Source organism: Mauremys mutica, chromosome 24, assembly GCF_020497125.1.
Source record: "Mauremys mutica isolate MM-2020 ecotype Southern chromosome 24, ASM2049712v1, whole genome shotgun sequence".
Taxonomy (NCBI): domain Eukaryota; kingdom Metazoa; phylum Chordata; order Testudines; family Geoemydidae; genus Mauremys; species Mauremys mutica.
The window spans coordinates 14,389,308-14,413,673 of NC_059095.1; the positions used below are offsets into that span (position 1 = coordinate 14,389,308).

Sequence of the window (24,366 nt, forward strand, 5' to 3'; positions counted from 1 at the left end):
CTCTCCTTGACAGGTAGTAGCCTCATCCCCTTATGCAGGAGAAGGACACGGATGTGCTGCCTTGCAGTTACTACAGGCCCTGCACCACAATATCCATGCAACAGTGGGTGAGATGTGGGTAGTAAAGATCCCATCTCTGCTGCAGTACATTGAAGGTAAAGTGCTAGTTAGGAGGAGTGCAGTCCATGGAGAATAGAAGGGAAGCCAGAAAAAGCAGCTTCATATTGACAGGTGTTGTGCCATTCCTGTTGCAGTCCATGGGAACAGTGGGGAATTGAAATTGGGCTTCTAGGCCCTCACTTTTCCTTCATCTGGATAACTGTGAACCACTGGGGTAAATCCAGAGTTGAACCACTGAAGCCAATTCAATCCGGGCAGAATCAGGCCAGGAAGGTTTCAGCTGGATGGAAATTCTACAGCGGTTTCCCCCACACCTTTGCTAGGTTATTAATTGAGAAGGTGAATACACATGAAGCTGGAGGTTAGTGAACTATTTTGGGGTTACATATATAGTCTGATTTTGCAAACTGAATGTTTCTGAAAATTAAACCCCATGTTTACTTTCAGGGGTGATTCAATTAAAAAACCCAGAGTTTTTCTTTCTGTAAGGAAACCTGAGCCATAAAAGCTAGGTTGGCCAAGTGGGTGCCCTATGTAGAATCTAGGTATTGTGGGCCTAATAATGTCTTTCAGCAATTTTACAGTGGTATGAATCTATTGATCTCTGTGGAAAAAACCCTTCAGTCAGCGTAGGCTGTGTCTACACTATGGGTTTATGCCAGCACAGCTCCAATGACATGGCTGTGCCAGTATAGTCTCTGTGGAGTATGACAGACCCTACGTGGAGCACAAACCCAATATGTTTCTGATGAATGTTGAACCCCACAATGTTCAAGTGGGTTTGATATTCAAAAAAAGGTTTAAAAATGAGCTGTATCTTCCCTAGTTGTTGTTGCTGTACAGAGTCCCCAGTACTACCTTGTGCCGACATTAAAGAAGGGTAGGTTAGAGCTGGACATTCAGAAACAGGGCCAGATTCTCAGCTGATGTAATTCAGTATAATTCCATTGACTTCAGTGAAGCTACACTGATTTACATCAAGTTAGGATCAAGTCCAGTATCTCTTATTATGCAGGAAAAGGTTGTATTCATATTAAACCCAGTCTTCTGATGTGTTGAACAGTTTTGTGAGGTGCTAAGCACCCTTGGCTCCCATTAAAGTCAACAGGAATTGGGAGTGCTCAGCATCTCACTCCTGGTGGGTTGACTGACCCTGAATAAAAATGCCAGCAGGGTACATAACATGATACTTTCTGTTAGTCCAACAAAGAACGTTGGCGTAGGTCCCATTTAGCCTTGAAAGCCCAGGTATGTTACAGCTTGGCAGAGCAGGGGTCTTAGAAGGGCTGACTGCAAAGGAGATTCCTGGGATGATTCTTCTTGCTAACCTAGGTGACATTATTGTTTTGCCTTCTGCTTCATAGGAAACACAGAGAATTCCCTAGACCATGCACAGTGGGAGCACATGCTGCTTCAGGTACAGGATGGCTTTCAGATGTTTTGTCACAGCTCTCCCTCCCCCCTCCAAATGTATCAGCTGGGGAAAATATTAATGATAAACTATTCATTATAAGCAGAGCTGGTCAAACCATTTCATTTGCAACTTTTGTTCAATGAAAAATGACCTTTGTTTATTTTCATGGAACATTTTCAAAAAATTTTTTTTTACACAAAACAAAACAAAACAACCACAACCCAAATGGAAAATGTTCAGTTTTTTTAAACTGAAGTTGATTTTTTGGGTTGGTTTTTTTTCAGTTGCTTTCCTGTTTGTCTCCTCCCCCTGCCCCCCCAGCTTTTTCAGTCACAAAGTGGAAGGGGGGGGAAGGCATGGGGACGAGGGATAAAGGGAAGGAAAGGGGGAAAACAAAGAATTGAATAATGGTTATTTTTGATTTTGAAAAGCAAAATATTTTTGTTTCTTTCACTTTTCATTTGTGTGTTGAAAAATCAAGAAAACAAAAAAAAATCCACTTGTTTTGTGAAATGGACTTACCATTGTTCAACCAGCTCTAGTTATAAATAACTCTGTATTACCACTGGGAACAACACAAAACTTAACCAGAAAACCAGCATGCTCATGGTGCTAATGCACCACTGGGGGACATTTAAAGGATTCTTTTTTTCTATTTGCCACTCAAAAGAAACCCAGAAAGGAAAAGAGACAAGACAGGGTTTGGTGACTATATCTCATGGAGAAGCCTTTCTGGTCAGAAAGAGCTCTTTACAGCCTCGTGTAAATCCAGACAAGGAACATTTTTATGGCGAGTGTTGAAAATGAAAGGAAGGGACCTAGTGACAAATAAGCCCCAGAAGGTTTGCAGTTCCATTTGGGGTTGGATTACACTCTAGCATTTCCCATTCCAGATCCAGCCTCATTTGAAATTCTTTGGGCTAAAAAATCAAATAAGATTAGGTTTTCTTGTGAGGTTTCTGATATTTCCTGGCTGCTGTTCAAAATTCGGGCCTGAAACAGCAAAGTGCTGAGAGTTACTAACCTCTGGCTGACTTCAGTGGGAGTTGAGGGTGTGACCCCGGGTCCTTTGGGTGCCCACTGACTTAGGCCACAGAAGTGTATAGGATTCCCTGGATCTGATCTCTATATAATCAAAGGGTGTCATGTAAAGCCTTTACTGGATACCTGTGCCACACGGCTCATCGTAATCATTGCACAGTGACTGGATGGTTGCATATATAAGGCGTTATGGTTGCATACTGAAATTGGTGCTTTTAAGGTCTGTGAGTTGGGGCTGGTCACCAGAAAGTGATAAACAAGTTTCTTTCAGGCAGGAGTTGCTTATCTGCCTGAATGGCTGTATGTAGACTGAGTAATTATTCACGGTGGATGCTAATCAATAGAGGAAAATTCTAATCAAGTGATTGCAAAGTCTCCAGAGGCGATTTGATACAAGAAAAAGAAGCAAACAATAGGGGGTACCGTGTTTACAAATGTAAGCAGAGTCAGGATGAGATCTACCCTGACATCTGGTGGTACATTATGAGGAGTGGGCAAAGGAATTTTAGGAATGTGCATTTGCATTGGTAAACTCACTCCACTTAGCATAACACACAGCAGCATGGGATAGTTATTTTCACACTCCCAAATTTCTTTGTTATTGGGGCAGGAAGGAAAAAAAAGTGCTGTTACCTTAATTATGTGAATGAGGAACTATGAGACTGCTTTATGACAGAAATGACTCAACCTACATTAAATAGTACTTGCTAGACAAGGGACATGGGTTCCAAAACCCAGTGAAGAGAGAGAGGCTGGGGACTGGTGTGTGTATCTGATGGTATGGGCCCCTTTTGAGGGCCTGGAACACCAATTGCACATCCGCCTCTCTCCACTGTTAAAGAGCAGAGCTAATTTTGAATCCTTTAGGAGTCCATCTGGAGGCTGCTGACCTGAATTCACGTTGGGCCAAGGTGGCACTGGGGCTCCTCTACTACAAGTTGAAACCACTAAGAGCTGAAATCACTAAAAGAGCTAAGCTTACTGAGCTGAGATCACTGAGTGGGGGAGCCTGAAGATCGATCGCTAAGTAACTGGCAGAGCGGAGCAGTCTGCAGCACATTGGCGCAGCCCGTGGAACAGTGAGCAGTATGGAGCGGTTCGCGTGGACGGCTGATGCGGTTCACGGGTTGGCTGGAGGAGCGGCACAGCTAATGGAGTGGAGCCAGTTGTGGTGAAGGCTACAGCAGAACTCCACGGAGAAGCGGGGCAGTCGGCCCTGGCCCACGCAAGGTGTCCCTTAACACCCTGCGTGTGCCCCCCCCCATTTCCACCCAGGCTGGGGGGGTAAAACTCTGCAGATAAACTTTTGAACTCTGGAGTGGCACTGACCAGAGACAGAGACTCTTGGGTTGTTGGACTTTGGGGTGATTGGACTTAAGACCCTAAGGGGGAAAGGACAGTACCAAATGTACTTGGAGGTGGGTTTTTTGCTTATGGTTTGTGTATAGTCCTGTTTGTGGTATCTCTCCAACGTGATGCCGCATTGTTTCCCTCCTTTATTAAAAGGATTTTGCTACACTCGGACTCTGTGCTTGCGAGTGGGGAAGTATTGCCTCCTAGAGGCGCCCGGGGGGGTGGTAGGTAATTGTCCCAGGTCACTGGGTGGGGGCTCGAGCCGGTTTTGCATTGTGTTATTGAAACGGAACCCCTGGATACTGAACCCGGCCCTTGTTGCTGCCAATTCAGAGGGGCAGAAGGGTTACACAAATAAGAGAATGGATGCGTGGAACTATATCTGGAGGTCCAGAGGTATCTTGCACCAGGTATCCTTCACCTATTGGACGAACTGCCAGCTGGCTTGTCTTATGAATGGAGGATCACCTTTGGTCTGGGTGTTTCATGCTGGGAGAGAGATTTGGGGGAGCTATCCTTGGTGAGCCAGGGGAATGTTTGGTTATCTAAGTTTAAACTCTAGAAGTGTGTTATGATTTTATTTTTACATAACCATTTGTTTACATTAATTTTACTTGCTCCTTCTCAACTCTCTGATCTTTGTGAATTGAACTCTGCTTGTTTTCACTATAAACGTATCTAAGTGTGTGAAATGGAGTGGTGATGCTGAGGTGAAACTGGTAAGGTGGTGTGTAGCAAACCTATGAATTCTGTGAGTGTCCAGTGGAACAGGGGCTGGACATTGTGAGGCTGCAGAGAGGGCGTGGTGGTTGGACGGTACCGATTGCTTATGTGTAGAAGGACAGTGGAGCCTGGATGGGGTGAGAAGAGTGTGCTTGTGTTTCCTGTGGCTGGCAGAGTCAGGAGCTGACACCTGGCAGGCACAGAGAAGGCTTCCTCATGCTAAGGGCAGGTGGTAGTGAGGTACAACCCAGAGAAGGTGCCTGGTCCTTTGTAGTCCAGGGCCCTTTGTTCAAAGTTTACTAGGCCCATCCTCCATCCACTATAAAATCACTCCTCAGTGGTCAGATTTCTTGGCTCCATCTCATTCTCCAATTCACTGTCCAACTGGGTTTGGGGACTGAGAGGAATCATCAGGCAAAGGTTAAAGAACAACAGCAGAGGAAGTCTGGGTTGTCGATGTTTATAGTTCTCAATAGGGAAATAATCTTCCCATGACACCTGAATATTGGAAAGTTTACAAGAGAGAACAAGGAAGCAAAAACAAACCCCCCAACAACCCCCAAATTCTTGCAGTTAACCATCTGCTTTAACTCTTGTTTTACACTCAGTTCCTAAGAACATCTCTGGAGATGATAGACGACAGTGCCTGGAGCAGCCAGATAAACCTTGAATTGAGCCAGCAGATGGCCGGCTACGCCAGCCCCTTGAAAGAGAAGGTTTGTTCTCAGTTAAGGCTTAGTTTCTAGTTAATTTCCCTTGAATTTCTGATTGGGGAGGCTGCATAAGGCTTCTCTCAAGGCTTCATTACTTTCTATTTTATTCTGCATATAAAATTTGTTTTTACTTGTTTCCTGCTCTCTTCCCCCCCGGCCCGGCCCTGCCCTTCCAATATTTGCTTGGACAGGCTGCTTGTCTGTGCTGCATTGTTGGTTCTCTGGCTGGGCTAGATGATGGGATGTTTCTGCAGTATGGGTGCTTAGACTTGGCTATCTTGTTCCTTCCTGAGTGTTGCTGAGCTGGGTCTGTACTGCAGGCACGTTGTGTTACTGGTATCTCAGTGCTGGTCTCTTTCTTTCAGAGTTTCCTATATAAGGCACTAGGAACGTCCTTAGCAGTTTGTCAGGACCTGGTCCATGTTAAATCTCAGATTAATAAATTTCTGACAACAACAGATTATATGGAAGCCCCTGAGAGACAGGTGAGGACTCTGTTCCTCTCCCCACTTTACCAAGTAATCCCTGAATGCTCCCTGTGGGGCTCAGCTCTGAGTTGGCCTGGGACAGATGCCATTTTGCTTCATATCCTCTTCATTGCTGTTTCACTCAGCCCCCGCTCCCCATGTGTCTCAGGCCTGATTGGCACTTTACACCACTTCAGCTGAAAGGAATGGACTCGTGGGTTAGCTCCTAACCAGTACTTTTCTTGAGTGACAGGGAGTCATTTCCATCCTCGCATTCTCTGCTGAGAGCCACTTGGACCTCACCCTGAACGCACTTCACGAGTTTGGGGCTGCAAGAGCAAAGTTAAGATTTCTGGGTTCATCAGCCGCCTGAAGGTAAAGGAGCTAGGGGATTCTCTCAAACTTCCTCCCTCTAAAGCAGGGGTAGCAGCCCCGCGGTAGTGTCTGCTCTGCTCAGCTAGCATTGTCCCCCAGTGTATGCGTTCTATGTGATGCCTGCAGTTAAGCAGAGAGGAGCACAATCTGGAGCTGGGGTTCTCTCAAATGATTTTTATTGTCTGATGTCTCATGGCTTGAGCGCCCCTCCCATGCACAATGTGTGGGAACTACCTCAGTCGCTTGCATGGAAAAGCATTTAAGGTATTTTTAGCAGTTTTATAATCCCAGTTAGTAGCTGGAAATGAGGAGGTGTTGCAAGCAACATGTGGCCAACCAACCTGCTTTAGGTAGGCCACCAGTGGTCTACGGATGACAATTATGGAACCTCTGATTTAGAGCAGTGGTTCTCAACCTGTCCAGATTAGTGTACCGCTTTCAGGAGTCTGATTTGTCTTGTGTGCCCCAAATTTCACCTCACTTAAAAACTACTTGCTTACAAAATCAGGCATAAAATTATTAAAAAGTGTCATATAGCACATTATTACTGAAAAATTGCTTATTTTCTCTTTTTTACTATATAATTATAAAATAAATCAACTGGAATATAAATACTGTACTTGCATTCTTTGTAGTCTGCTATAAAACTAGGCAAATAGCTAGATGAGTTGATAAACCCCCTGTCAGACCTCTGCAGACGCTCAGGGGTACACAAGTAGCCCTGGTTGAAAACCACTGATCTAGAGGCTAGAGCAGGAGACTAGGCCTCTGGGCTTCCACTGCTGGCTCTGCCATTTACTCACTGTGCAGCCTTAGGCAAGACATTTAGCGCCTGATCTTGTACCCACCGGTGTCATTGACTAAGCTCCCGTGTACTTCACTGCTGTAGGTTCAGCATTTTAGGCTCTCTGTGTCCGAGTTACCCAGTGGAAATGATGGAGATACTAATATCTCCCTACCTCACAGTTATTATGTTGCTTAAATACTTTTTGCAAGTGCTTTGAGATCTTTGGCTGAAAAGAGCTTTGCAAGTGCAAGCTGCTATTGCTGCTGTGAGCAATTCCTCGGTCAGCAGCAGATCAGAATTCCAAAGCCAAATGAATCAGAAGAACTTGTCTCTAGTGACCTTTCCAATTGTCTAGGACTACCACCATGGGAAAAGAGGCAAGACTCGCAGCACCCTGATGCTGACATACAGCAGCATGGCTGTCCATGCTCCAAAAGACCAGCTTCTCTCCCGAGTAGAGGCAGACATCACAGGGAACATCCTTCACCATTACAGAGCCAGTTGTCAGGTAAGAGCTTTTGCGTGATAAGTGTTAGGGACATTACCCTGAAGTTACAGCATTGCCTCTGAGTTTATAGAGAGAGGGCTTGTATTTTCTAAAGCTCTTCTTTGAGCAATAATTTATCACAGAACTCAAATTTAAAACTGTAATGGATGGAGTGTGAGCCGTCACATGTTGTATCATTTTTGTTGCTCTTCTTTGTATTTTCTCTAGTTTTTCTATATTCTTCTGAAATTCTGTAGACCCCAGCTACACAGTAATTCAGATGCAGTCACACTCAGGCTATTCAGAATAACACTCTAACTCCCCTAATATGGATGTGTATCTAGCTCTATCTTTTGCTACCCAAGAGAGACTAGTGCTAGCCTGTATTTAGTTGATTTGCTGTCACGCTGTTTCTTGGACTCACTACTTCCCTTACCTCTTATCTGTCTTCTTGTTTGTCTGTGTGCTCATTATTTCTGTTCCTTAGGTGTCTGACTGCTGGTACTGACTCTCATCTCAGTGCAACCTCTCCACGTCACTTTGCCAGTCAGTTTTGCCTTGTCTAACTGAGGGCTTGGCTACACTTACAAGTTGCAGCGCTGGTGGAGGCTTTCCAGCGCTGCAGTTACACCCCGTCCACACTTGCAGGGCACAACCAGCGCTGCAACTCCCTGGCTGCAGCGCTGGCTGAAAACCCATCCTGGCTGGGGTATAAGGAGTGCAGCGCTGGTGATCCAGCGCTGCTCAGCAGGTGTGGACACTCACCAGCACTTTAATTGTCCTCCAGGGAATAAGGAGTTATCCCAGAATTCCTGTTCAGCCACTCTGCTCATCAGTTTGCACTCTACTGCTCTTGCCTCAGGTGACCCGCCCTTTAAATGCCCCGGGAATTTTAAAAATCTCCTTCCTGTTTGCTGCAGCCAGGTGTGTGTGGAGTGCAATCAGTTAATCTTTCCAGGCGACCATGCCTCCACGCGGCAAACGAGCCCCAGCATGGAGCAATGGCGAGCTGATGGACCTCATCAGTGTTTGGGGGGAGGAATCTGTGCAGGCACAGCTGCGCTCCAGCCGTAGGAATTACGATATCTTTGAGCAGGTATCAAGGTCCTTGCTGGATAGGGGCCATGATCGGGACGCGCTGCAATGCAGGGTGAAAATTAAAGAGCTGCGGAGTGCCTATTACAAAGCCCACGAGGGCAATCGCCAATCCGGAGCTGCCCCCACGACCTGCCGTTTTTACAGGGAGATGGACGCGATACTTGGGGGTGACCCCACTGCCAATCCCAGGACAACGATGGACACTTCTGAGCTGGCTGGGGGACAGGAGGAGGAGGAGGCGGAGGCGGCGGCGGGGGGGGGAGGAAACCGCGAGTGAAGCTCCTGGGATGGGGGAAGACACCCCAGAGTCCCTTGAGGCATGCAGCCAGGAGCTCTTCTCAAGCCAGGAGGAAAGTACCCAATCGCAGCTGCCAGCAGTTGCAGAAGGACAAGCAGAGGAGCGGGTTACCGGTAAGCGGCTTTTATTTTCTGGGTGGAAATGTTTCTGGAGAGGAAGGGGGGTTATGGCTGCATGCATGCCAGACTAGAATAGCCCGTTGATGTGGTCTATCACGTCGCGGTAATCTGCTTCAGTTATCTCAGCAAAAGTTTCAGCCAGAGCGTGGGCAATATGCCTGCGCAGGTTTATAGGCAGAGCCACTGTGTTTCTTGTCCCAGTCACGCTGACGCGTCCGCGCCACTGTGCCGCGAGTGGTGGGGGGACCATTTCTGAACACAGGCAAGCCGCATAGGGTCCCGGGCGGAATCCACATTGCTGTAAAAGAGCCTCCCGCTGTTCCCTAGTGACTCGCAGCAGGGAGACATCTTCCAGGATTAACTCATGTGAAAAATGTTGGGAGACTCTTTAGTGAAGAGATAGGGAGATAGTGAAGATCACCCCTGCAGCTGCATCTTCACTCAACCCCTCTATCACTCCAGATTACCCGAAGCAACCAGCTCCCCTCTATCAATCAAGCCCCACTTCTCCCTCTATAAGCACCCCTCACTCACCATTTCGTGGCTTCTGTCGTGTTATGCGTGTGGTAAAAGAATGCTAAAGTGAGAACTCCCTCAGTGTAACAATTCATGTCTGGAGATAGTGGATACAATGCTGCCCCTGTTAAATGTTGTCATTTCTGGGTTTCTACAGTGACCTTGACTACTGGACTGAGCAGATGTTCCACTGCACAGAGGCTTCAAAATTTGAGAAAAAATCCCCGAAAGAGCAAAGAGGACATGCTGAAAACTGTTCTTCATCACTCTGCTACAGAGAGAAAGGAATTGAAGGAGTGGAGAGAGAAGGAAAGCATGATCCGCCAGAGACATTGGCGTAGAAACGCTGTGGCAAAGAGGAAAAGCACAAACCAGCTGCTAGACATCACAGCTGATCGCAGCGGCCCAGGAGCCGGCCAACAGGGCGGCTAACAGGGGAGTTTTGAGTGGGAGTTCCCATTGGAGGAGCCAGGTAAGAACACCAAGCGAGGCCGAGACAGCAGCAGCCAGCAGCCATGAGCCAAGCAGCAGAGGACACACTGAGGATGAGAGCATGCAGCAGCTGTGGTATGTACTTGGTCCTAGCAGGGGACCCAGAACAGTACTATATATGCATGAAGTGTCGCCTAATAGAGCTGTTGGAGGAAAAGATCCAGGGCCTAGAGCTGCAGGTAGAAACCCTGATAGAGAATAGACGGGGGTTTGAGAAGCTGATGGAGCAATGGCAAGCAGTAACTGAAGGGGAACGCCCAGGGGCACAGGGGGGAGCAGGGGCTGAGGCCAAGGAAGGGGGACCACCAGAGGAGGAAGATGGGCGGTGGAAGCATGTGACCGTGAGAAGCAGGCCAAGGAAAAGGAGAGCCAGTGAGGGGAAATTGAGCTAAGGAACAGGTTTGAAGGTTTGGAGAATGAGGAAGGGGTACAGCAAGTGGTAGCTGACAGTGGGAGGCCTAAGAAAAAGAGGCGAGCGGCCAGTCCCATAGAAAAAGGGGAGGAGTCAATGGAAGTAGCACCAAGTTTGGGCCCAGGGAGGATACAGGATGGCTTAAGGGGAACCACAAGGGATGATAGGAATGGAAGGAGCTTGCAACCAGGGGGAACGGGGGATAGGTTAGAGGACCGTGCTGTCCCCAGGCGAAGGCAGGTCTACGTGATTGGGGATTCAATACTGCGAAGGTTGGACAGGCCTGTGACCAGGGCCGATCCGGAGAACAGAAGGGTGTGCTGTCTACCGGGTGCTAAAATACGGGATGTGGACCTGAGGTTGAAAAGGATCCTAAGAGGAGCGGGTAAGAACCCTTTGATCATCCTTCATGTAGGAACGAATGACACAGCTAGATTCTCGCTAGAGAGGATCAAGGGAGACTATGCCAGGTTGGGTAAGACGCTCAAGGAAATTGAGGCTCAGGTGATCTTCAGTGGGATTCTACCTGTCCCTAGGGAAGGGCACCAAAGGGGTGAGAGGATCGTGACGATTAATAGTTGGCTGAGGGAGTGGTGTTACAAGGAGGGCTTTGGGATGTATGGGCACTGGGAGGCTTTTGGGGACAGACAACTGTTCTCAAGGGATGGGCTCCACCTAAGTAGGGAAGGAAGTAGACTTCTAGGAGGGAGGCTGGCTCATCTGATTAAAAGAGCTTTAAACTAGACACTGGGGGGAGACGGTCGGGAGAGGTCCTAGTGCTCTCCACGCCAAATTTTCACATTGGGAGTGAGGACAACAAGATAACAACAGATATAGCCAGAGGGGGGCGGTTACATGTAAGGAAGAGGGGGGGACAGATACTAGATCTACAAGTCATACTGGAAGTACTGTGTCCCTACCGAGTTGGGTGAAAAGAGTGAGAGGAGCCCAACAGGAAAAATTAGGATGTTTGTTCACCAATGCGAGAAGCTTAGGTAACAAAATGGAGGAACTGGAGCTCCTGGTCCGGGAATTGAAACCGGATATCGTAGGAATAACAGAAACATGGTGGAACGGTAGCCATGACTGGAGTACAGGTATGGAAGGGTATGTGCTGTTTAGGAAAGACCGATGCAAAGGTAAAGGTGGGGGAGTAGCACTGTATATCAATAATGAGGTGAAATGTAATGAGATAACTAGCACTGCAATGGACAATACAGAGTCTGTTTGGGCAATGGTCACATTGGGGAAGAAAACTACCAGAGCCTCACCCGGGATAGTGATTGGGGTGTGCTATAGACCGCCAGGATCTAGCTTAGAGATGGATAGAGAGCTCTTTAATGTTTTTAAGGAGGTAAACACTAATAGGAACTGCTTGATCATGGGGGACTTTAACTTCCCGGATATAGATTGGGAAACAAATGCTAGTAATAATAATAGGGCTCAGCTTTTCCTAGACGTGACAGCTAATGAATTCCTTCATCAAGTGGTTGCTGAACCGACGAGGGGGGATGCCATTTTAGATTTGATTTTGGTGAGTAACGAGGACCTTGTTGAGGACATTGTTGTAGGGGACAACCTTGGCTCGAGTGATCATGAGCTAATTCGTTTCCAAATAAATGGGAGGATAATCAATAGTGCATCTGAGACTAGGGTGTATGATTTCAAAAGGGCTAATTTTACTAAATTAAGGCGACTAGTTAGGGAAGTGGACTGGGCTAACATATTTAGGGATCTAAGGGCAGATGACGCCTGGGGTTACTTCAGGTTGAAGTTGCAGGAGTTGTCAGAGGCATGTATCCCGAGAAGGGGGAAACGGCTCGTAGGTAGCAGTTTTAGACCGAGCTGGATGAGCAAGCGTCTTAGAGGGGTCATTAAGAAAAAACAGAAAGCGTACCAGGAGTGGAAAATGGGAGGGATCAGCAAAGAAACCTACCTTATTGAGGTCAGAGGGTGCAGGGAAGCTGTGAGAAAGGCAAAGCGACGAGTGGAGATGGACCTAGCGAAGGGGATTAAAACCAATAGCAAACGGTTTTTTAGCCATATAAATAGGAAGAAAACCAAGAAAGAAGAAGTGGGACCGCTTAAAACTTTAAACGGAGTGGAGATTAGGGATAATCTTGGAATGGCACAATATCTGAACGAATACTTTGCCTCAGTCTTTAATGAGGCTAATGAAGGGCTAAGGAATAGTGATAGAGGGACCGATGGGAATGAAGATGTGGGGGTAGACATTACGGTATCTGAGGTAGAAGCCAAACTTGAACAGCTTAACGGAAGTAAATCGGGGGGCCCGGATAATCTTCATCCTAGAATATTAAGGGAATTGGCGAGGGATATTGCTAGCCCGTTAGCGATAATCTTTAATAAATCCCTAAATTCGGGGATTGTACCGACTGACTGGAGATTAGCTAATGTAGTTCCTATATTCAAGAAGGGGAAAAAAAGTGACCCGGGGAATTATAGGCCTGTTAGTCTAACATCTGTAGTATGCAAAGTCATGGAAAAAATCTTAAAAGAGAGAGTGGTTCCGGAGCATGAGGCCGATGGCAACTGGGATAGATTACAGCATGGATTTACGAAAGGTAGATCGTGCCAAACCAACCTGATCTCCTTCTTTGAGAAAGTAACAGATTTTTTAGACAAGGGAAATGCGGTGGATCTAATATATCTGGATTTCAGTAAGGCGTTTGATACGGTACCGCATGAAGAATTACTGGTTAAATTGGAAAAGATGGGGATCGAAATGAAAATCCAGAGGTGGATAAGGAGCTGGTTAAAGGGAGACTGCAGAGGGTAGTATTGAAGGGGGAACTGTCCGGTTGGAGGGGGGTTACCAGTGGAGTTCCTCAAGGCTCGGTTTTGGGTCCGATTTTATTCAATCTATTTATTGCTGACCTGGGAACCAAGAGTAGGAGTGGGCTGATAAAGTTTGCGGATGACACCAAGTTGGGGGGTATTGCCAATTCGGAAGAGGATCGGGATATTCTCCAGGGAGATTTAGATGACCTTGTAAACTGGAGTATTAGTAACAGGATGAAATTCAATAGTGAGAAGTGTAAGGTTATGCATTTAGGGATGTCTAACAAGAACTTTAGTTATAAGCTGGGGACGCACCAGTTGGAAGTAACGGAGGAGGAGAAGGACCTAGGAGTCCTGGTTGATCGCAGGATGACTATGAGTAGGCAATGTGATGTGGCCGTTAAAAAAGCTAATGTGGTCTTGGGTTGCATTAGGCGAGGTATTTCTAGTAGGGATAAGGAGGTGCTAGTCCCGTTATATAAGGCGTTGGTGAGACCTCATTTGGAGTATTGTGTGCAGTTTTGGTCTCCCATGTTTAAGAAGGATGAATTCAAACTCGAACGGGTACAAAGAAGGGCCACTAGAATGATCCGAGGAATGGAAGGCCTTTCGTATGAAAGGAGACTTGAGGAGCTCGGTTTGTTTTCCTTAACCAAAAGAAGGATAAGAGGAGATATGATTACACTCTTTAAATATATCAGAGGGATAAATACCAGGGAAGGAGAAGAATTATTTCAGCTCAGTGCTAATGTGAACACGAGGACAAACGGATATAAATTGTCAGTCAGGAAATTCAGGCTTGAAATTAGACGAAGGTTTCTAACCATCAGGGGAGTGCAATACTGGAACAGCCTACCGAGGGAAACAGTGGGGGCGAAGGACCTCCATGACTTTAAGATTAAGCTAGATAAGTTTATGGAGGGGATGGTATGATAGGATAACGGGCTTAGTCAATAGGTCAATTAAGTGCCACACTGGTAAATAGTACAATGGGTCAATGGTATGATGTAACCTTTTCCAGAGGGTTTGGCTGGAGAGTCTTGCCCGCATGCTCGGGGTTCAGCTGACCGCCATATTTGGGGTCGGGAAGGAATTTTCCTCCAGGGAAGATTGGCAATGGCCCTGGAGGTTTTTCGCCTTCCTCCGAAGCATGGGGCAGGGGTCGCTTGCTAAGGAGTGGGTGGATCGGCTTATGTGGCCTGCATCTTGCAGGAGGTCAGACTAGATGATCATAATGGTCCCTTCTGATCTTGAATTCTATGATTCTATGATTCTATGATCCTGTCGCGCCAAGCGGACTCTCTCCAGGCTATCGTAGCCATGCAGGCAGAGCAGTCCCATGCTGCCCCACAGCCCCCCCCGTCCCAAAGCTTTTTGCCTTGTGCCCCAATGTCAGCTCAAACCGCCTTTCCCCAGCATTCAGGTTCTTACCACCACCAGCTGCCTCCAACACCTGTACGTTCACCAACCAGCCCTGATACCTACCACCACCCTTACCCTCTGCACTCAACACCCATCACCATGCAGTATATGCACCCTGAAGTGCAGGATTCGTTAAACAGCACTCCAGACAGGACATATGCAAACTTGTGACTGTACAGTTCACCAACCCACACCCCTGCCCTCTTGTTTTCATGAAATGTTGTGTGTCTGTCTGTCTGTCAAGGAAGTTTTTTTCTTTTCAATAAAACAATTCTTGGCTTTGAAAACAGTCTTTATTATAGCAGATAGTTAAAGATACCTTAGCCCAGTAAAGAAAGAGGCACTGCAAATCATATTATTATTAGGGATAATAGAATAACAGTGTAAACAGTGCAATTCACTCCCATGCAAGGCAGCAAACATTACTGTTGGCTTTCAGCCTCAAATTCTTCCCTCAAGGCATCCCTAATCCTTGTAGCCCTGTGCTGGGCCTCTCTATTAGCCCTGCTCTCTGGCTGTGCATATTCAGCCTCCAGGACTTGAACCTCGGTGGTCCATGCCTGACTGAATGTTTCACCCTTCCCTTCACAAATATTATGGAGGGTACAGCAAGCGCATATAACCGCGGGGATGCTGCTTTCCCCCAAGTCTAGCTTCCCATAGAGACATCTCCAGCGAGCTTTTAAACGGCCAAAAGCACACTCCACAGTCATTCTGCACCGGCTCAGCCTGTAGTTGAACCGGTCCTTGCTCCTGTCAAGCTTCCCTGTATAGGGTTTCATGAGCCAAGGCAGTAACGGGTACGCGGGGTCTCCAAGGATCACAATGGGCATTTCGATGTCCCCTACTGTGATCTTCCTGTCTGGGAAAAAAGACCCTGCCTGCATCTTCCTGAACAGGCCACTGTTCCGAAAGATGCGTGCATCATGCACCTTTCCAGGCCAGCCTGTGTAAATGTCAATGAAACGCCCGCGGTGATCCACAAGTGCCTGGAGAACCATAGAGAAATACCCCTTACGATTAACGTACTCTGATGCCAGGTGGAGGGGGGGTCTTTCTTAGCAGGATGCGATTAATTGCCTTGCAAACTTGCATCAAAACGATTCCAACGGTCGACTTTCCCACTCCAAACTGGTTCCCGACCGACCGGTAGCTGTCTGGAGTTGCCAGCTTCCAGATTGCAATAGCCACCCGCTTTTCCACCGTCAGGGCAGCTCTCAATCTTGTGTCCTTGCGCCGCAGAGTGGGGGCGAGCTCAGCACACAGTCCCATGAAAGTGGCTTTTCTCATACGAAAGTTCTGCAGCCACTGCTCGTCATCCCAGACTTCCATGACGATGTGATCCCACCAGTCAGTGCTTGTTTCCCGAGCCCAAAAGCGGCGTTCAACGGTGCTGAGCATTTCCGTGAATGCCACAAGCACTTTGGTGTCACACGCGGCAGGAGAATCGATATCGATATCATCGTCAGACTCCTCACTGTCACTTTGGAGCTGAAGGAATAGCTCGACCGCCAAACGTGTTGTGCTGGCGACACTCATCAGCACAGTCCTCAGCAGCTCGGGCTCCATTTGCCACAGAAATCGCGATTCACACAGAGAGTAAAACACTCACAATGGCGCCAAACGTTGCCGGAAAGAGTGAATGCTGGGATGTGAAGCGATGCACCACGGGGCGTTGGCACACAGGAAGCGGAATGACCCGCACACTTCCTTCCCCTTCCCACAATACTCAGCGCCAAAACGGCGCCAAAACGGGACGAGGTGCTCTGTGGGATAGCTGCCCACAATGCACCTCTCAATACAGCGCTGGAAAGTGCTGCAAGTGTGGCCACACTGCAGCGCTGGTAGCTGTCAGTGTGGCCACACTCCAGCGCTGGCCCTACACAGCTGCATGACCAGCGCTGTAACTCCCAGCGCTGCAACTTGTAAGTGTAGCCAAGCCCTCAGACTCTCACTTAGGCATTGTTAAAAAAGTTGATCACAGTTGAACCAAACTGATATCTTCCAATAGTTCACAAATGCAAATATTATGTAGGATGGCCCCTGATATTGAGCTCTACAAAACACCCCCTCTGGATACCTTTCCTGCCTTTTAGAAGATTTAACAATAGCGATTTCTCTCTGCTCCATATTCGCCAGCCAGGATATTTTGAGGATGTGTGTTATGTGGGACTATCTACATTGCTAATAGCTGTTTTGCATTTCGTTTTTCAGGTGCTGGGCATCACTGTTGGGAACAAGGTACATTCTAAATAATCTGCCCACAGCTCTTGCATTTTCTATACACAAGTTGCTTGTTTAAATTGCACAGAGCTTGGTTTCCTTGCTACATCAAGCAGGAGTCCTGGCTGCTCTGGTGTAAGTGGACCTGGATTTATTTGATGAACCTGGGTTTTCTTCTTCGAGTGATTGCTCCTATGCATTCCATGTAGGTGTGCACGCCGTGCATGCACGGCTCTTCGGAACATTTTTACTTCTCTTCTGAGGTGGGTGCAGCTGCCTTCTGGGGTCTGGGGACACCTCTCTCCTCTCCTGAGGCTAGATTTAATTCCTGATCTTTATCTTCTGGACTGTAGTTTTTCTCTCAGGTTCTCATCCACATCCTCTTGTTTCTCCTTCTGGATTATGTAGGACATGTACCTAAAATTAACCCTCATCCAGAATGTCATGGAGATTAGCTGTGCCATCTTGGAGACCAGAGACTCCCAGGAGTTCAAATTCTCTTACAAACTGGAGCTCCTTGGCTACATGCTGGTAAGTGATTAGGAGCTTTGAGGACTGAAGTACAAAGGCGTTTGTTGTAATGTAATAAGACTGGTGTTCCAGGGAGATGTTATTTTATCCATTGGCTGTGACTGTACTACTGCAGTCTCATGAGCTACCTGCATGGCACCCAGAATGCTGGGTCCACTCTGAGCTTGGCAGGGATGCTGACATATTGTGGGCTGTAACTGGAAGGAATGGCTTGTGTCTGGTGAGTTCTTTTTCTGTCCTCTGTATAGCCTGCAGATGGCCCTACGGTCCATTTCTGAGGCAGAGAGCCTGCTGGGCACGGTGTCTGTTTATTCCAGGTCTGGCACATGACCCTCTCTGCCTTTCAAATCCATTTCCCATTTTTTATGTCCCTCTTCATGCATTTCAGGACTTCATTAAAAAGGAACCACTGGATTCCATGGCATCTCCAGTTCGCTACAAGGCAATGCTTGCCATTGAACATCTGAGGTAGGCTATTTTCTGCCATATTTCCTGGCACTGTGATGTCTTCTTATTTGTTAATCCATGAGTGTCAGGTTGGGAGCAGTCTGATGCCTGCAGGGTTTGGCTCACATGCTGCTCACCAGCAGGACTTTTGTTCTTAAGGGTTTGAGTGTGTCCATTTGGAGGTTTGTGCTTGAAAGACACAAGATTGGAGGTTGTGTGGCATGCAGTACAATGGAGCAGAGTTCAGATGGGGAGGGAGGTGGCAGGGGGAAGGAAGCTTGTGGGTTTCTAGCTTTATTTCTAGATGAGCCAATACTTAATAGAGGTGCTCAGCTGCAAAGTGAAGGGCTGTTTGCATTTGAGGTTCTAGATTGGAACAATCTCTAGTCATTGGACCCATTTTTTTTACTTGAAGGTGGTACTGAGTCTAATGCATGACTTTTCTCTCTATTTTTCTTCTGCCAGCAAACTCAAACCATCTATGACCTTGGAGAAAAACCGTGAGCTCCTTGATCAGTGTTTCAAAAGTTTATTTCCCCTTCCTCCCTTGGAGAAGATGAAAGAGGAAGCCGAGACAGCAAAGGATGCTCTGCTTATACAAGTACGTGACAACAATTCTCCTCTGGCACCATCCACTGTATTTCTGCCCAGCAGGCACTGGGTGATGGCAGTCACACATGGCCTCCCTGGCAAGGTTATGGTTAGCTTTCCCCGGCCCACACACACAAATGATCTGTGCTGAGCTTCACTCCTTCTCTTCTGGTTTCAGTCACTGTACGTGAGGTCCTTGGAAGCCCTTGGCAAGCTAACGAAGGCTTTGCTGGAGGAAGAACCAACCGCAGACTGGTTCCAGGAAATGTTTGAAGTGAGTAGACCATTGAACCGTGGTGGAGATTGTTTCTTGTGTTACAGCAGGGAAGAGGCAGAGATTTAGGGGGTCAAGCTTCAGTTGTGGAGGAATTTTCCACAACGGAGTGAATTCTAGGGAGAAAGCACCAAATTCTTCCTAGGATAAGCGGGCATGTGCCCCATTGAAATCCATGGAAGCTATGCCATTTTATGCCAGGGCTGGATTGGGACCAAGTTCTTACAATTTCGTTGACACTACTTGGACTGGCAAGAAAATCACCACTGCAGTAGCCAAATCCAAGAGAACTGGTTGAAACTGATCAGTTCTTCTAAGAGGAATTCATGAATATTGAGTTAAGCCCCATGTATGGAAACTCATTCAGAGGAGACTTCCTGTTCCTCAGACATGAACAGAATATTCTTCTTCGAGTGCTTGCTCATATCAATTCCAATTAGGTGTGTGCGCGCCGTGTGCGCGTTCGTTGCAAGATTTTTACCCTAGCAACACTCGGTGGGTCGGTTGGGTCGCCCCCTGGAGTGGCGCCGCTATGGTGCCGGATATATACCCCTGCCGACCCAACGGCCCCTCAGTTCCTTCTTACCGCCCGTGACGGTCGTTGGAACTGTGGAGTGCGGCTTTGCTGATCTCCAATTCCCTAGCTTACTTGTTGTTCTTTACTGTTAATTGTGTTTATAGTTTGAATTTTTACAGTTGTAGATAGTGTTAGTTGTTGTGTATATATATAGTTAGTGTATATAGTTGAAGGGGGGATCGGGGACTAGCCCCTTTCCTCCACCCCGGTCACCGGGATTCAAACTGTGCTCGGCGTGCCAAAAGCCGATGCCAATAGGGGATCCCCACGACTCCTGCCTCAAGTGCCATGGGGAATCCCACCTTCCTGAAAAGTGCTGCATTTGTAAGTCATTTAAACCGAGGACGAAGAAGGAGCGGGACTTTCAACTGAAACAGCTCCTCATGGAGGCGGCACTTAGCCCTACAACGTCGGTACCGAGCGCTCAACAGCCTGCGTCTGTGAGGAGTGCTCCTTCGGCTCCGGACCGCTCCGGTACCGCGAAGGAGCCATGGCACCGACCCTCACTGGCACCGACGTCTGCTCGGCACCGCTCCCTGTCGCCGCGGCCCAGGAAGCAACACAGAGCTCAGGCTGCTTCGGCACCACCCGCACCACAGAAGGAGCACCCGTCGATGACAGATCGCCCAGCACTGTCATCTGCCGCAGCACCACCGAGTGTGACACCGCAGAGTGCGGCACCGTTGATTCCGGTCCCGCAAGGGCCGTTGAGTCCGGTGCCTGAAAGCTCCTCGGCTCACGCCGTGGTCGAGCTTGCTCTCCCATCCATGCTAGAGACCTTCTCCAAGGCACGGGAGTTGATCGTGATGACGGAGACCGCGCTGCCTTAACCCCCAGCACCGCCGGTGCGGGTCATCCAATCTATTGGCAAGCCTGCCTTGCTGAGGCCGCCCTCCATGGCAGCTGAGAGGCATCATTCAAGACCTCGGTCCCGCCGCCGATCTTGGTCCCGCCGCCGATCCCGGTCCCGATGCCGCTCGCAGTCCCGGCACCGCTCTCCATCGCGGTACCGGTCACACTCGCGGCACCGCTCGGCCTCCTGTTCGCCTGCCAGATACTCACAGTCCCGATCCGACTCCTGGCACCGTTCACGGCACCGCGCATCTCACAGCCATTCTAGGCGAAGGGACTCAAGATCCCGGTCGACCTCCCAGCACCGCTACAGTCGCAGGTCCCGGTCTCGCTCGCGGTACCGTTATAGCTCCTGGTACCACTCACCGGTACCGCCCCGGGAAAGAACAACTGGAACCGTGGCTCCCTCTCGTGGCCATCGAGACACACATCGGCGTCATCACAGGCTGGTAGTGCTTCCTATCCACAGGAACGCGACTCGGATGTCCCCAGCCATATATTTCCCGAGAGCGAGAGCCACGAGCAAGGACCCCGTCACTGATCCTTCTGGACACCATGGGCATACCACCAAGCGCAAGGTGCTCCTTCAGTGGTTCCACGATCGGCCCTGTCAAAACACTGGGTGCCAGAGGCGACAGTAAGCCACCCCCCCACCCCATGGGCATGGATGACGCTCCGATACCACTTGCAGATACCCAGGTCCCACCTGACGCAAATGACATTCCTCAAGAACAGGAGCCCCCCAGGACCCTCTGGTCCCTGGCCTCTCCTCTTCCTCCTCGCCTGACGAGGCGGTGGCGGGAACATCCTCCTCAAGCCCTCCGCCAATTGATCTAAGGGCCCATCAAGACCTCTTGAGACGAGTGGCTCAAAATATGAACTTACAGGTGGAGGAGGTCCCTGAAATAGAGGACCCTGTAGTGGACATTCTTTCGGCTGACACACCTACTAGAGTGGCTCTCCCGTTTATCCGCACCATACAGGCAAATGCGGACACCATTTGGCAATCCCCAGCCTCGATTCCCCCCACAGCCAGGGGAGTAGAGAGAAAATACATGGTCACCTCAAAGGGGTATGAATATCTCTACACTCACCCACCTCCTTGCTCTCTAGTAGTGCAATCGGTGAATGAAAGGGAGCGTCATGGCCAGCAAGCCCCTGCTCCTAAGTCGAAGGAGGCTAGGTGCATGGACCTCCTAGGCCGCAAAATATACTCGGCTGGGGGCCTTCAACTTAGGGTGGCAAACCAACAAGCCCTCCTAAGCAGGTATAACTTTAACACGTGGAGATCCTTGGGAAAATTTACGGAGCTTCTTCCCCAGGAGTCCCGTCAAGAATTTACGGCCCTACTTGAGGAGGGTAAAAAGGTGGCAAGAACCTCCCTCTAAGCCTCTCTGGATGCAGCGGACTCTGCAGCCAGAACTCTGGCGTCAGGAGTGACGATGAGGCATATCTCCTGGCTCCAGGTCTCAGGCCTTCCTCCTGAATTGCAGGGCCTTTTCTCAGACAAGACTGACCCCAGATTGCAAAGTCTGAAGGACAATTGCGTCATAATGCGTTCGCTTCTTGTCTAGCCTGCTTCTTGCTTGCATATATATACCTGCCCCTGGAAATTTCCACTACATGCATCCGATGAAGTGGGTATTCACCCACGAAAGCTCATGCTCCAAAATGTCTGTTAGTCTATAAGGTGCCACAGGACTCTTTGCTGCTTTCCCCTAGAGGAGATGGATCTTTTATTCTGAAGTATCCAAATGAACATGAGGCCACAGACAGCGTTACCTGATCACAGGGCAGGCATCATAATTGGCCCACTAGAGGATAATAACCTACTACCAGTTAATGGCATAAGTGGTGGAGGGCTGCACTGTTGAAGGCCCTGGTGCAGGGGTAGAGGCTGCTGCCCACACACGCCATGGCAGCACAGGTTTCCCCTCGCCGTGATGTCTCAGACCAGCCCAGCCTTGGAGAGACCCTTCTGTAGGCTGAGGCGCTCCGTCCCCATGACCCATTCCGTCCTCGGTCCCTTGGCTGTGATGGCCAACGAGCACCCAGTGTGATCTGTGGATGCTTTACCCACTGGGAACTGGACTGAGACCTGGCAAACTCATTTCATACCAAGGGCACCCAGCAGCAACACCATGTAGGCGCTACAGACCTGGGCAAGATTTGAACCAGTGACCTGCGGGGGGACTGATAAAGCCTTGAGTCGTTCAGTCCTCATGGCATGAAATCAAACTCGAGTGGCTTCATCCCTGGCCTCAGCCTTGGAGCTACAGAGGTGAAAAGCGCCTGCAGGAGCAGGGGCAGCTGGGGAAGGCTGGGGTCAGGAAGGGGAGAGCAGAGGATCACCCCAGGGAACAATGCTCATGTTAATGTCGCAGAAGTGTTGTCCACCCAGTGCCAGACGCCTTCAGTCCCTTCGTCGGTGAAGCCGACCTACTGATGTACAGATACAGCTCTACGGACCAAGTAATTCTAGAGAGGATGACACAGAGAATGAGACGGTTACTCACCATAGTAACTGTTGTTCTTCGAGATGTGTTGCTCCTATCCATTCCAGTCAGGTGTGCGCGCCGTGCGTGCACGGCTCTTCGGAACATTTTTACCCTAGCAACTCCGGCGGGCCGGCTGGCGCCCCCTGGAGTGGCGCCGCTATGGCGCCTGTTATATACCCCAGCTGGCCCGTCCGCTCCTCAGTTCCTTCTTGCCGGCTACTCTGACAGTGGGGAAGGAGGGCGGGTCTGGAATGGATAGGAGCAACACATCTCGAAGAACAACAGTTACTACGGTGAGTAACCGTCTCTTCTTCTTCAAGTGATTGCTCCTATGCATTCCAGTCAGGTGATTCCCAAGCCTTACCTGGGCGGTGGGGTCGGAGTGAGACGTGGCGGAGTGTAATACCGCGGAGCCGAAGGCTGCGTCGTCTCGAGACTGCTGCACCAACGCATAGTGGGAAGCGAAGGTGTGTACAGAAGACCAGGTGGCCGCTCTACAGATGTCCTGGATGGGGACATGGGCCAGGAAGGCGGCCGATGAGGCTTGTGCTCTCGTGGAGTGAGCGGTGAGGCGGTATGGTGGCACGCGAGCAAGCTCGTAGCAGGTCCGGATACATGCTGTGACCCAGGAGGAAATCCGTAGCAACCGCTACGAACAGCTGGGGCGAACGCCGGAAGGGCTTCGTCTGCTCGATGTAAAAAGCGAGCGCCCTGCGGACGTCGAGGGTGTGAAGCTGTTGCTCCCGAGGCGAGGCATGCGGCTTCGGGAAGAAGACCGGGAGGAAGATCTCCTGGTTGAGGTGGAAGGCCGAGACCACCTTAGGGAGGAAGGCCGGATGTGGTCGAAGCTGCACCCTGTCTCCATGGAAGACGGTGTATGGTGGACCCACCGTTAGAGCACGGAGCTCAGAGACTCGTCTCGCTGATGTAATGGTGACTAGGAAGGCTGTCTTCCAGGAGAGGTAGAGCAGGGAGCACGTGGCCAAGGGCTCGAAGGGGGGAACCCATCAGCTTGGCCAGCACGAGGTTCAAATCCCAGGTCGGGGCAGGACGCCGCACCGGCGGGTACAAGCGGTCCAGGCCTTTAAGGAAGCGGGAAACCATCTGGTTGGAGAAGATGGACCGACCTTCCACAGATGGACGAAAGGCGGACACTGCTGCCAGGTGAACTCTCAAGGAGGAGACCGCAAGACCTTGCTCCTTAAGGTACCAGAGGTAGTCCAGGATGGTAGGGACAGGGACTACGAAGGGATTGAGGCTTCGTTGGTCACACCAGAGCGCGAACCGCTTCCATTTCGCCAGATAGGTGGAGCGAGTGGAAGGCTTTCTGCTCTCTAGCAGGACGTGCTGCACTGCCGCTGAACAGTCCCTCTCTGCGTGGGTCAACCACGCAGGTACCAGGCTGTAAGATGGAGGGACTGCAGGTTCGGATGGCGGAGTCTGCCGAAGTCCTGGGTGATGAGGTCCGGCCATAACGGAAGGGGGATAGGATCCCGAACGGAGCGCTCGAGCAGCAGGGTGTACCAATGTTGCCTTGGCCAGGCCGGAGCCACGAGTATGATGCTGGCTCTGTCCCTCCGAAGCTTCTGTAGCACTCGGTGCACGAGCGGGAACGGAGGGAAGGCGTAGAGGAGGTGATCCGTCCAGGAATACAGGAAGGCGTCCGACAGGGAGCCCGGCGAGTGACCCCGGAATGAGCAAAACAGGTGGCACTTCCTGTTCGCCTTGGAGGCG

The 24,366-nt window shown here is 49.4% G+C and overlaps 1 protein-coding gene across 2 annotated transcripts in view; it reads left to right on the top strand.

Annotated features, from left to right (window-relative positions):
• The window catches only part of LOC123355691 (maestro heat-like repeat-containing protein family member 2B), a 33,595-nt gene that overhangs the window by 954 nt on the left and 8,275 nt on the right, over positions 1-24,366 (top strand). For both annotated transcript variants that reach the window (XM_044998248.1, XM_044998249.1), the window contains exons 3-11: positions 14-1,537; positions 5,260-5,367; positions 6,085-6,206; positions 7,349-7,501; positions 16,854-16,880; positions 17,271-17,393; positions 17,782-17,861; positions 18,306-18,441; positions 18,610-18,705. In XM_044998248.1, coding sequence (XP_044854183.1) covers positions 7,391-7,501; positions 16,854-16,880; positions 17,271-17,393; positions 17,782-17,861; positions 18,306-18,441; positions 18,610-18,705 — 573 coding nt within the window. In that variant the 5' untranslated portion in view covers positions 14-1,537; positions 5,260-5,367; positions 6,085-6,206; positions 7,349-7,390. The remainder of the gene's footprint in view (positions 1-13; positions 1,538-5,259; positions 5,368-6,084; positions 6,207-7,348; positions 7,502-16,853; positions 16,881-17,270; positions 17,394-17,781; positions 17,862-18,305; positions 18,442-18,609; positions 18,706-24,366) is intronic.